This window comes from Delphinus delphis, chromosome 17 (genome assembly GCF_949987515.2).
Source record: "Delphinus delphis chromosome 17, mDelDel1.2, whole genome shotgun sequence".
Taxonomy (NCBI): Eukaryota; Metazoa; Chordata; class Mammalia; order Artiodactyla; family Delphinidae; genus Delphinus; species Delphinus delphis.
Genome location: NC_082699.1, coordinates 56014888 through 56029674, shown reverse-complemented (window position 1 = coordinate 56029674; position 14787 = coordinate 56014888). Strand labels below are relative to the sequence as shown.

The window sequence follows — 14787 nt, the reverse complement described above, 5'->3', positions numbered from 1 at the left end:
TAGAGATGTATCTTATAATTAAGAATATCTTATATTTATTTAATGAGATGTTTTAAGATCATAGTCTTATTTAGTTTCAAAATAAATGAAGCATTTTAATTTAAAATCAAAACTTTATAAGACCAATATATACCTGCTCTTTAAAACTAAATTAGAAACTAATTTTTTCAGGATTTGTCCATTTATTTTCCTAGTCAGACAGACAATTTTATATTAGGTAATGACTAATCAAAGGTAGATTATTTATATTTTTCCTACAATTTAAAGGCTACTTGCTATTTGTTTACTTATCTCTTCTATAAATTGAATATTCATAGTACACCCACATCCACCAGATTATACTATTAAATGCTAAGCTGTACAGATTTTAGAATACTGGAATTTATAACGTTTAAAATGCAAAATATTTATTTTCCTAACTACAGTATGCTTCCTAACTGTAACATGTATCAAAGCAGTGGCTTTGTTTTACTTCATCCCCTCATATTTTAATTAGTTTTCAAGAGTCCTCATTTATTGACACTTTCCTGTAAGTTTCATGTAATATTAAATGAAAGAAGAAATACAACATACAAATTAAAATACATATGCTAAAATTTATAGAATATCTAAATGTGACTCATATAGAATTGCTGCATTAGTTGTATTTATATTTTATTTTGATGTTTTTTGTATATTTTTTCTTTTGCATGTTTTCATGTTAAATATGTTTATTGCATTTTTCTTCATTATATATCATTATGCCACAAAATTATTCAATTAAGATTATTTTGTTATTTAAGCTTTTATTCAAATGTTTCATTTAAAATGCTAAAATCAATGGAACAGAATATATGTCTTATATAAAATAACATGCCAAATATAAATATCTAAAAGCTACTTCTATGGATACGTAGTTATCTTTAACATGTACTTGTATAGCTGTATGCATTTTGGGACATCCACTCATATCTCTAGCAAAATATTCTGTTCTTTACGTCTGTGATGAGTTAGACAATAATTACAAAGCAATATAGCATAATTAAAAAAAATCTGTAAAACTAAAATTTTAATCAAAATGAAATTCAAATTCAATTTTTTGAGTTTTTATTTAAGATACTTTCTATGATGCATTTATAAATCGCTTTACATGAATTATACTTAGTACCTTGCAGATTGTTGAAATAAGAAAGCCTTCAAAAATATAATTTTTAATATGATACATAATAAAATCCAAATTTAGTTATATAATTTAATTGTACTATTATATAAATTTGCCAATTTACATGTGTAACACATGTCATTTTCCATTATCATAATTCCAAGAGGACATATAGTTATGATTTATAGAAGCATGCTTATATGTGTAAATCATTTCATTTTATTTTTGTTATATTTGAAAATGTTTTTTATTAAAATATTAATAAAATTATATTTTAGATGTATTTATATTTTAAACATCAAATTTATAATATATCTCTAGCAAGTTAATTGACAGGGTAATCTAATTGTGATAAACTACATCTTGTATACATGGTTTTATTTCTAATGAAGAATGGGTTTTTTGAATGTACAGTTTATTCCTAAATTTGGGTTGTATGTCTTGTAACATGCATTTAATACTGTGCTATTAAAGATAATACTTACGTAATTGTGTAGCATACTTAAAATATTTTAAAAGAAAGTTATAGTTTAATATTGAATTAGATATATTATATATTTAATATTGAATTGTTGATATATATAATCCTAAGCCTTTTTCCAGCATTGGCAATTTCCTCATAAAACAGTTATGTATGCAAAAATGTTGAGTATTTTGAAACTGTTAAAAGATGCATTTTGACAATTTAAAAATCTGTTTCACACACTGCCAATTTAAAATGGTACCAAAATTAGTATTCTAAATTGGTCTACATTTTAAATAAAATGATTATACGATATATGATATAATTGTATAGTGATGGATGATTCTATTGCCTTATAAAGGAAATCAATGTTTTTTATAGTTCCACTACATATATATGTATATATAAGTGCCTAACTAAATTTAGATGCACTTCTATTTCCTGCCATTATGAGATACATCTACTTTTTACTGTACAGAAATTTGAACATTCTAAATAAATCCATTTCACACTAACATTGTAAACTATCATGGTTTGGGAATGTTGACACAAATCTTCAAGTAACTATTACTTATGCATTTAAATCTTCAGATTCCACACTTTTTCAGTGATGTTTTTGAAAGTTCAAAACAAAACCATCAATTTTTCCTTTCTTTGTAATTATTCTTCATTTCATTATACTGTTTGACCTATGATTTACCACATTAAAAATTATAGTCATGTTTCATTCATGAAATTTATCCTCTTTATTATTGTTATTATTAACAATAGTAATTATAATTATTATTAAATTCATTCATTCTTTTATTCTTTTTTTTGAGGGATATTTCTTGAGCATCTGCTATGTACTGGGTATTGTCCTAGATACTTGAGATTCAGCAATGAATGGAATTTACAAAAATCTCAGCCTTCAGGGACCTTGCATTATAGTATGGGGAGGAAAAATTATGAACACAAAATATAAGTAAAACATAAGAACTGGTTAGTAAAATATCTAGCTAATTACACTATGGTTATTAAATAAATGTTTTTTAATGCTTTATTCAAATATTACACCCTGTTCTGCATTCAGGTTAAGAGAATAATACTGAATATTCACTACCAATAGCCAGAGTAGAACTCTATTACTGAAGATTTTAAGATTGGGAGTGCTAGCAAGTCCTGGATCTAAACACTACTAAAGATCAGTTCTAACTCACAAATTTGTTTAAGAACTGTATTTATCCTCTGGGAGCTTCAAAAAACGGGTGTTTGAAATTAGTCTGTAGAGCTTAAAGATTAGTTATAGAAGCAACCTGGACACATCCTAAGAATTACCCCAGATTCATTTACCCAAATACAAGAGATTATTTAGGATTAATTGTAATGACCTTCAGTGATGAAATATAATAAATAGCTATTAATTTACTTCCTTGCTAAAGGTAGAAATGCTGAGATTTGAGAGAGTACAAATTCCATTATTTTTTATACTTTTAGATTGCATTTAGCAACATATGTTTACAGTTAAATGCTTTCCTTTTTTAAACTAAACCTGAAAGCCTGGAAATTATGATAAAGTCAGGAAAAGTTCTAAAGTATTAGTTTTTATCCTGATTTGTCATACTTCCTTTCAAAAAGAAAGGTGCAATTAAACTTCCCAGAATAATATGGACCAGGTACTTTTTTTATAGCAATGAGCACATGAACATCAAAATGTCTGATTTACCATGAGGTCAGTTACTGAATGTTAGTAATGCATGTGTAGCTATTGCTTAATCATGTGACTAAAGAAAACCCTTACCAAATATTAGCTTAATAAATATTACTGGCCAATTTGCGTAACCAACATGCATTTAGTAGATTTTAATATTCACAAAGTAACTTGGATGAATATTCAATAGCAACTTTTTTCTGATTAACGCTTTACAGTATATTAAAAGTCTTTAAAATAATCTGATAATCGTCATACCTCATTTACCCCTGCCCACCACAAAGTACAATCATTTAATTTTTTGAATTTGTAAATCAAATTAAAATGATACGAAAACACAGGCTGGAAGAATTAGTAATAGACATGTGCTCCTTTGCTTGCTTGTGAATGACAGGGGTTCATGTTTGACTTCTTTTTAGAGTTTAAAGCAGGAACCCGAATTACTAGTCCTACTAAGCATCTGCCTACGGGGTGGGGGGAGGGGAAGGAGGCAGAACATGCTCAAACCACATTACGTGATATAGCTGTTTTTTCTCTCGCAAAATGAATAAAATATACCCATGTATTTTTGTCTAAAATATCTAAATATACATTGTGGACAGAATTTTGAAATGCAGTTTATTGAGAAAGCAAGTATATAAAAACATATACCACTCATTGGCTTTAAAAAAATACTCAGAAGTTTTCTAACCAGGACATGATTATTATTCCTAATTAGTAGCTGTTCCTCCAAAATTCAATATTTTTTTCTTGTTAAGCATTTTAGCTGTCAAGATCCTTCTAAGTATATCTTCATTCTGTTTCATGCTTCTATTATAAAGTTACATCTTTTTTCCTTATGTGAGAATTACGTACTACCAAGCACAATCTCTGAAAAAGTTTAAGTGAAAGAAAAAAGAAAATCCTAATTTGGTACCTTTAAAACAATTTTAAAATTATAGTGAAACTTTAATAAGGTTAAGAATGTAGAGAATTACTGTGACATGCTTATGAGATATTTGGAAACTTTCAACCTTTTTTTAAAGCTAGTTTTGTATGAATAAAATTTCCATGCTAATAGTTAATTTTCAGTCATTTCTAAATAAAACAATTTAATTTTAACTAATTGAAAATTGGTTAATCTCAAGTTTTACTTTAAAACTCTGAAAAATATTACCCAACTTCCAAAACAACCTGGTAAATTCTAAAGTATGTATAGCTCAGGACATTGAATATTTTATCATGTTGACTGCTTTCTGGCAAATGAGGTTAAGAAAGACATTTACATAGAGTAGTTTTTCAGAGCTTCATTTTTTAAAATCATTTTGTTTTCAATTTGGCTTTGATTTTTAAATTCTCCTTTCTTCACTTTTTTGTCTTAAAATAGAAAATTTTGATATTTTTCCCAGAAATCATGAAGTGATATGGCACAGACTATTCAAAGCATACTTCTGAGAAAAGTGTGGTTACATAGTTACCCATTCTGTCAAAACTTGTCACTTGCCAGGCATTTGTTGCTAAAAAACATCTGTAGATAAATAATGAATAAGATTGATTCAAGGCCATGTAAAGGGTTTACTGTTTCACCTTTTTCTCCCTAATGTGTTACAATTGAAATGTGGTATATTTGTGTATAATATCCATTCATAGGTTGATTGATATAGACCAAACATCAGATCTGGTTACTTCACATTTTAGTGGTGTGTTTGTGTTTTGCCTTTTCATGTTTGATAATACTTAAGATGATAGAGGGAATATAATTTATTAAACTTATCAGAAAAAAAAAACAAAATTTAAAAGAAAAAGTTAGCATCTAGTGCTACTGTGTCCCACAGGTTCTTCTCCATTGACCCACACTACCTCCACTGGTGAGTTAGAGGAGCATAACAGGACTACCACTGGTGCTATTGCTGTTGCTAGCACATCTGCAGATGTTACTGTATCCAGTGTTACAGCTGTCACCATCCATAGACTTTCCGAGGAACAGCGAGTGCAAGTAAAGAATATCAGAAATTCAGGTCTGGACCCCAACACATCCAAGGACGAGCTCTCTCCTCATCAAGCAGATATACAAAGTACAAGGAGAAGACCAAGAAATGCTGAACAGATAGAAAGAACTAAAGAGCTTGCAGTTGTTACTCATAGAGGTATTGGATGTTATTTTACTTGTGCCCATTTAGTTACAGCCAAAGCTATATTTTGGTAATGATTCTAATTAGAGAATGAGCTCAAACAGAGCCAAGATGTAGGAAGTGAAAGAAAGAGTTCAAAGTAGCTGAAAAATATAGACAGTAACAGTCAGAACCTGAATAATTTGAAAGTACTAAAATTAGAAAAAAAAACAAATCAAAATGCAGTGCAAATGTTGGAGGGAGGAGGGAGTAAAAATAGAAAGAAAATAATGCATAAGAGATAGTAAAAATAAGTACTAAATACCCATTGCTTATTATATACCACTTATGGTATTGAGATAACATGAAAATAAAAAAGCCATTTTTCTATTAATAAGTGCACATATTTACTGATTGATGATTTATCCTATGTAGTAATTTTCATATTTGCATGAAAAATTTTTTACACAAATGTTAATTTATTATTGAGAAAATAGATAATTTGATTGGGAAAAATGAAAACATTATGTCTGGTGATTATTTTATATAGCTTATTCTACTGTTTCTGAATTACCTATTGCCTGACCCATATGATTGCACTGAGAATAGATTTCTCATTTTGAAAAGGTAACAGGTATTCATTGATATTATGACTCCAAATTTAATATTGCTTAACTTCCTACTTTAATTTTTAGAGATAAAAATACCACAGAGCCAAATCATATATTGGTAATTTTCTAATCAATTAATATAAGCCTATGTTTTACAAAATTAGGAAGTGTAGCAATTTTCTGTTTCTTGGTAGCAGGTTTCATTGAACAGTTTAGGGAAAAAATAGTGTAGTATCAAAAACTAACAAATATATATTGATATATGCATCAGTGGAAATATTAATTAATTGCACATTAATATTTGGAGAACAAAATATCTACTCCAGCTCTATTTCCAACTCATAATCATATATTCTCCAAATATAAGTAATAGAAAACCATTCAAATGCTTCGCACACACTAAGGAGAAAAATCATGATATCTTTACATAAATTGATTGAAAATCATACAGAAATATCTCAGGAGCTCATTTCCATCAGAACTCATACTGAAAGTACTTACTTTGATTCTCTTTAATAAGAAGCTTTCTAAAATGAATTCTTGGGAATTCCCTGGTGGTCCAGTGGTTAGGGCTCCGTGCTTCCACTGCAGGGGTCATGGGTTCAATCTCTGGTCGGGGAACTGAGATCCTGCAAGCCGCGTGGCATGGCCAAAAAAAATTAAAAAAAAAAATGAATTTTTAGCATGTGATAGTCTCCTTTAAAGGATTAAAATGATATCATCTTGGTTCTCTATTCACTCTCCTACCATGAATATTTCCACTCATGTGAATATAGGGATCATTATCAAATTTATGATTTGCTTAATCAAGTAGATTTTCTTATTACTGGGAAACAAAAAATGTGTAAATATTAATGAAATATCGATTAAGAAAAAAGCCCTTCAATTTAGTATTCTCACTCTCTTCAGAAATTTGCATGAGCTAATTAACATTAACAAACTCTCCTGTATTCATTCTATTACCCACTGAAAAAGAGGCAGGTAATTTTCGGACATAAGTTTATTATTTATCAACTAATGATACAAATGCCGCTTCAGCCAAAGTTTGCCATCAAGTGATTTGAGAAACTCTGATGCTACAAATTAAATATTTTGTAGAACTTGAATAAATAATTCTGATTGAAAAAGGAATAAGTAGTTGTCAATTTTTAGATTAAATAATGTGATTTGAAAATTAATCTAAAATTTGAAGTACATTCAGCTAAATTTCAATTAAGCATCAAGATTACATCCTTGGTAAATTCCAAATCAGTGCTCAAATTTTCTCAAGTGTTGTCATAATCTCCCAGTGCTGTTTTACAGCATTCAGAACATTTAGACCTGTTTCACATATATTCTTTCTAAAATAGTGTTTATGGATATGATATTCATTCAATGCTGCCATCTACCTTGGTCATAAATATTTTTAATCATTGATGTTTAAATTATGTTTACAGAAAACATTTTGAATGTTATATTCATCATTTTTTTAGTGACTTAAATTATTATACTTTCATCAAATCTTTATTTTAATTAAAATTTGTCCTTCTGACTCTTCTTCAGTAACCTGCTATTTCAGTGATTTTAGTTGGCTCATTACCTATTATATTTGACACACAAACTATTAACATTTGGGGAAAAAAAATTGTCAATGTTAGAAGTAAAGGAAACCTGTTATCCTATATCTATTATGCTTTTTAAAACCCTCAATATACAGCTATATTTTCAGATATAAAACAGTCCTCAAAGACTTTAAGCAGGACCAAATTTCTAAATTAGGATTGGCTGACATGAAAACAGTATTCTTTTTAAGAATAATTTCAGTTCAGCCAGCATGTCTGAAATGCCCACTGAGCTCTGTTCTGTGCGAAATAAGGATAAATATTACATGGTCCCTTCTTTCGAGAGAGTGAGATAGAGTGGAGAACATAGAGAAATCCATCCTGGTGGGACAAGGAAGATTTTGTAAAGCTCCTGGCTGAGCAGAGCACTAAAGGAGTTACAGGATGCATGTAGGCAGTGAGTCCTTTAATTGACATTTTAGATGAGTCAGTAAAAATAATACAAAACTAACTTGCTTAATTTTTCTAGATATTTTAGAGAAAAAATAATTCTTGTTTGTCTATTCCATTCTGCACAATGTAGTCAGAATTACCTTTTAAAAATGAAAATCTAGTCACTTCACTCCACTGCTTTAAAGCTTCCACTGTTTTTCCAGTGATCTTGGGAAAAAAGCCGAGACTTGATGATGACCCATGGGAACCTCTGTGATCTGGCTTTTTGCCTATATCTCCAAATTCGTCTCTCTCACAGTCATTCTTTATTTTTTTGGCCAAAAAGAATTTCTTTTAGTTTGTCAAACATACCATGTTCTTTTTTACCTCAAGCCACTCCCATAAGCTATTCTTTCTTCCTTTCAACCAAATCATTCTAATTCTCTTTCCAAGATTTAGCTTAAATTGTTGTAACTAGCGACTTTAAGTTCTGTAAGGTAAGGAGTGGATGGGTCTTGTTCAGGCTGCATTCCCAGTGCCTAGAACAACTTCTGACCCATAGACATATTTAGATAATATTTAGTAAATTGATGAATAAATGTTTACAGTTTCACCAGCTAGAGTATTCACTCAAATGACTTAAAGGCTTAAAATTATATTCTTCAATATAATCAAGTATCCATGTATTTCAGTATTAAAGATAGCTATTTTGTTACAGTTATGGAAAGCAGTGTTTTTAACTACTTTGAAAGGCAAAAGTATTCTCATGTACTTACAATAAAATATTGCTTTTTTATTATATTACCACTTTAAAATTCACAAAATAAAACTAGATATAAATGCCTTGCTTACGCCCTTTTCACATTTATAAAATCAAAGAAAATTTATAAATGAACATAAGCAAGCTATAAATTCAATAAATTTCATATGAATAATTAATTTAATACAATGGATATTATTTTACTGAAATTAATTACCATCTAAAGCATATATACGATAGAGATTGTAATAGCATAGGTTTGTTTTTATGTCTACAAGTGTGTACAGTTTTGTACTGTGATAATTTGGCATTTTTCATCATGTTTCTCTATTCACACTGCAATTAAACTTTCATTTTTTGAAAGTTTCATTTATGAAACTTTCATTTTTATGATGTCTTTTGATCATTACTAGTTCCTAATTTGTCTATTCTCAGTAACTTGAGGTAAAGTGCTTACAGTTTACACTATTACCACTATGAAAACAAAGAAAACAAAGACACTGAAATTGTTCATAGTATTTGGTACTTGTGAGTGTGTAGATTCAAAAATCTGTGTATTAATTTATGATTAATTAAACCTTAAATCACTAGTTAATTATAAAATCTGCACAATTAATAAATAATTTGAAAAAAAACTTGGAATATTTATCAAAGACATTTTCAATCCCAAGAGGGTACTGTTCCAATTAATTTTTCCTATAGTACTATAGTTAAAACATCAGTAATTCAACTTAAGTTATCCTCTTAAAAGTTTTTTTTCACTTTCTATTTGTTCTTAGTAAAAGAAAACCCTTTCTGTTTTTCTCCATTTAAAAAGGTTCTTTAACGTTGAAATATAAACAAGTAAAAGAGAAAAATACTGATAAATAATGTTGACTTAGCTCTTCTTTAAAAACAGTGTATTAACACTACAGTTTCCTTTATTAGTGCCCAGTAGACTTCAAAATGAAAATTCAGCTTTATTGACTGGATTTTAGTCCACTTTTGTCACCTGCTATGTGTGAGACTCTTTGCAGGTAATGTGAACTATTAGGGTTGAATTTCCCTATCAGTAAAATAGTATCACAGTATTACATTAGGGTTATAGTGAGGATTAAACACAGTATTAGGTACAAATGACAAAAAATTTCAAGTATTTTCTCCCAATGGAAAGGAAAAACCAAATTGTCCACCGTTGCTGGTTAGTTTTGAGGTCAGAGAGCTAGGCTGAGTTTATACTCTGTCCCTTATTAACTATATGATCTTGAGCAATAACTTCAACTCTCAAACCTGCAATTTCTTAGTAACTGAGAATACCTACCTCATAGGTAGTTATGTGAAAAAAATTTAGCACAGTTGCTGGCTTATGTTTAACAAGTAGTAATTGTTATTATTTTTATTATTCACCAAATACGTTTTAACTCTTGCTATGTACATGATATTGTGCTGTATAGTAGAGATATAAAAATGAACAAAGCAGGCTGTGCTATGATGTAGTCTATATAACTTAAAAAAAAAGAGTAATTACAAGCTTATTACGAGAAACACTGCCATAGCAGTTGTTTCGAAATGTTATTGAAGAAAGGAGAGGGACTGACTACCTCTAAGTGTAGAAGTCAAGGAAGGCTGCACAGAAGATATTTGTACAAATTATTGAGAGATGAACAAAAGTTTCAAACTAGTAAATTGTGTTTATATTGCTAAGATGTATAAAGAATGCTTTGAGTAGATAGTGCTGAATAGAAATATGATGAACCTATACCAAAATAAATAAAGTGTTCAACTTTGCTTAAAGGAGTATTTACAGTCATATAAATAAACCTAAAAACAATTGATATTTTTAGCTTATTGATTATACAGATGTTTAAATTAGATAACATAATATCTAATGATATTTTAAATTTTATCAGAAGTTTATTGCTTTATGATTTCTTTTTGAAATTATTTCTCAATATTTACCTAAAATACCTTTTTCAGCAATCTCTAAGCCCCATAGTTTATTATTATAGCCCTAAGAGATTTCAATTCAAAGTTGACTTATAATAGCGGGACATATGTAATATTATTACAAAATTATAAGTAAAGAGTCCTGAATTTCTAGGATTATATCTTTTTAAATGGTCACTTTCAGATCATCTACTACAACAGCATTATTTTTATACAGGAAATTGTGGTCTGGAAGAGGCCATATGAAAACCCAGTCTTCATATTGCTAAACTAGTATTCATTCATCCTTCCATTTACTCATGGTTCAAAAGGGCCTAATGCAAATCCTTTTATTAGGTGATATTAAGGTTAAAGTAATATAGATGACAACCATAGTTGGGTTTTCTTCCTCAAGAGGTTTATACTATTATACTAAGAGGTTATACTATTAAAACAATAGTCATTAAAATGTGTTTTACTCTAGGTAAGTTTTTTAAACATTGTTTTTCTTATATATTGTGGTGGAATGGTATTTCTTTTTTTTCAATATGTAGACAAGTTCTGTCAGCTGTTAATGAGCAGCGATGGTAGTTGCTATTTTCATGTAAAAATGTGAATATATTCTTCTGGAAAAGTTCCCATATACAATTATAATAATTATAAGATCTCTTTTATTGTTCTTCTTAGCAGAAATTTAGATGACTGTATCATCTTGTGGAGTCAAATATGTGTCATAAACATTTATAGTCATTGCCGCTACTTGTTTTGACATAGTGTAGTCAATTCTTCCATAGTATGTTTAATAGCTAATGATCATATTAATAGGATCAAGCAGGGTTTTAGCTTAGTTTATAAAGTAACATGAAATTATGTTTAACTGAAATTGAATATGATGTAGAGCCCCCCCATAATGGCAGCATAAAAGAAAACCTATTTTAATTTACCAGTTTGCAAGTAGAACTTTTTATTGTTTTCAGCTTTAAGGTAAGAGTAGTTAATTCAGCATAAATTATTCATTTTAGGTCAGCAATTTTAATTCAGACAAAAGCAGGAATTTTTAAAAATTTTATCTTAAGCAATAGTTTTTCAAGTAAGCTCTTCTGAACTTTTTTTTTTTCTTTTTTTTTTTTGTGGTACGCGGGCCTCTCACTGCTGTGGTCTCTCCTGTTGCGGAGCACAGGCTCCGGACGCGCAGGCTCAGCGGCCATGGCTCACGGGCCCAGCCGCTCCGTGGCATGTGGGATCTTACCAGACCGGGGCACGAACCCGTGTCCCCTGCATCGGCAGGCGGACTCTCAAACACTGCGCCACCAGGGAAGCCCTCATCTGAACTTTTAGATTGCACAACAAAAAAGGGAAAACAATATACTATCAGACTTACATCTACACTAACTACAGTTTATTTCAAAAGTCAGTATTTCAGAAGTGATATGTAAAAATTTTGTTTAAAACACTGGACCATAATATGACAAAAACTGTATTGTGTGGAAGTAGCAGTTCTTGGGTGCCTAGTATGTGCCTGTCATTAATAGGCTATTTGGCCACATGTAGCTATATATTTTAAATCTTTTCAACAATTTGCAAGCAACTAGTACTGTTTTCAAAATTTCTGTTAATACTTTATAGAGTATAAATTTGTAAATTGAAACATTTTTTATTAATCTTCATAAGCAATATCACAGTGAGGAATTTAGTTTATGGGTGGTTACTTAAGTCTTTGTGGATACAGATATATGTCCATCAGGTATCAGGATTTATTGAACATATTATCTCTGTGCTTAAACGTATGATAAATTCAAAAGAAATTTAAGATATGGTCTCTATTTTCAAAGGAAAATTTGTAGAGATAAGATAATAGAGAAAAATTATTGGTCAATTCTAAGAGAAAGAATTGCTGCAGCATGATATGTGAGTGAGGATGAGTTATAGCTGTCTTTAAACATGTGATGTAATATGTTATATGTAGGAGAGACCAAACCTGTTCTGCCATAGGTTGTAGAACTTAGTGTATGAAAACACAGGAAGGTACAAAATATATAATAGAGAAGACCTTTCTAGCCTTGAATTTTGTTCAAATATAGAATGTGTGCTTCAGAAAACAGTAAATTCCTAAATCACTAATAAGGTATTCAAGCATAGCTTGATGGACAAATTGGGTATTTAGAAAGCATTAAACATCAAAGAGTGTTGAAATTATATGACTGTCACTGTCCCTTATAATCCAAAGTGTATATGAATCTATCCAGAGATCTTGTATATTAATTAATGTATTTATCATCATCATCTATTTTCTCTTGATGTTTGAATTGACGTGGACTTATCTTTATGGTTATCTCATTGTAAAGCTAGTGTTAAAACAACCATAGAAGTGGCTGACACTACCATCAAAAAAGTTAGATTGTCACTCTCCTTATCCCAGTAAATGGAAACTTAGACACATAAACATTTTTCACAGGACCATTGCCACACATTTGCCTTAAATTCCAAAAGCTCTCCATTTGAGGATCCAACTCTAGATTGCCTTTTAGGTAGTGTACAAAACTACAGAGTTATTTTCTTCAAGACTTTCCTTCCTTCCCTCCCTCCCTCCATCCCCTTTCCTGCCCTTCCCTCTCCTCCCCTCCTCTTCCTTTCTCTCCCCTCCCCTCTCCTCCCTCCTTTCTTCCTTTCCTTTCTTTTCTTTATTTTTTTCTGTCTCTATTTTTCCTTTTCTTTCTTTCATTCTGTTTCTTTTCTCCTTTTTATTTCTCCTTCCTCCTCCTTTCCTTCTTTTTATCCATCCATCCTTCCTTTCTTCCTTCCTCTCCTTCTCTTCCTTACTTCTTTCCTTCCTTATTGCTGTCTTTATTTGTTTCTTTCTTCAACAAAAGTTCATTGACTGCTTGCAGGTCATATTTTCTTCTAGTTCCTTATTATACAACATTGAACAAAATGAACACTGCTTTTTGAGTTTATATTCAAATAGGGAGAAAAGGACAAGCAAATAAATGAATAATTACCTGATGGTAGCAGAGATGTCAGAGAAAACAACTAGCTAGAAAGAGCTTGAGTTTTTCTTGCAAAAAAGAAAGCCTGAGGTGCCTGGAGTTCAGTGGACAAGAAAGAAAGTGCAGATCAGGTGGGAAACAGGCAGGAACTAGACCATATAGGCTCTGAGGCCTAGGTAAAGAGTTTTATTTTAATGTAAATGAGACAGGAAGCCATTGGTAGGTAGGCTCTATATTGTCTAATGTAACTTTTTATAAGACATCATTTTAGCAAGAAATTACATAAATTTTAAGTAGGTAGGAACAGGCAGACAAATTAGTAATGTATACGGAGGTGCAATTAATGATTGATAGAGATTTTAGAGTCTAAGTCTTAGACTATGCTTCTCAAACTTCAGTGTAAACACAATCACCTTGCAGTCTTACTCAGATTCAGGTTGTGACTTGATGGGATTGGGATGAGATCTGAAATTCTGCATTTCTAACAGACTGCAGGTTCTGCTGATATACTGAATAGCAAAAACTTACATGAGGATTATTATGGAGAGAGAGCAGTACATACCAAACAGTACCTGATCTCCATCCATTCTCCATGAGATCTTGTTCTCCACTAGAAGAATCACAATGTTGATAAACTATCTCAGATAATATAGTAAAAGCTAAACTTTAATTCTGTAAGAATGACTCTAATGGTGGGAAATTAATGAGTGGAAAGGATATTTTAGGGCAGATGGATTTTCCAGATCAACCTTAATGACAGTAATTAATTCTGTCAACCCTTAGGAACGACTGAGCAGATTACATTAGTTATGATTTTACTGGAAAAAAATCAATGAATGTATGAATAAATGATAAAAGCATTCCCAAGTCAGATTTTAACTCATTTATTACTTTTAATTTTTACCCTAAATCTACACCTTAAAATGATATTTTTAAAGTGTGTTATTGAATAACAGAAAGAACAAGGTTTTACTTTCCCTTTATTGACCATGTTTCAAATCTTTGAAAGTCTGATAGACAGGAACAAAACATAATGAAAATAAGGATAAAAAATTGATTGCCAAATCAAAAATTTTCATGATTGAATAAATAAGCATTATCTTCTATTTTACATAAATGACGAAATTGCACTTGCCTGCTTGAATTCCCATGTCCTTTATGAGAGTA

At 30.3% G+C, this 14787-nt stretch overlaps 1 protein-coding gene across 3 annotated transcripts in view; it reads left to right on the top strand.

Annotated features, from left to right (window-relative positions):
* Positions 1 to 14787, top strand: part of CSMD3 (CUB and Sushi multiple domains 3) — a 1080105-nt gene that overhangs the window by 388045 nt on the left and 677273 nt on the right. Inside the window, exon 7 of one of the 3 annotated variants that reach the window (XM_060035244.1) lies at positions 5109 to 5420. The exons of the other annotated variants lie outside the window; for them this stretch is intronic. Within the exon in view, the coding sequence (XP_059891227.1) occupies positions 5109 to 5420 (312 nt within the window). The remainder of the gene's footprint in view (positions 1 to 5108; positions 5421 to 14787) is intronic. 3 annotated transcript variants of the gene reach the window in all.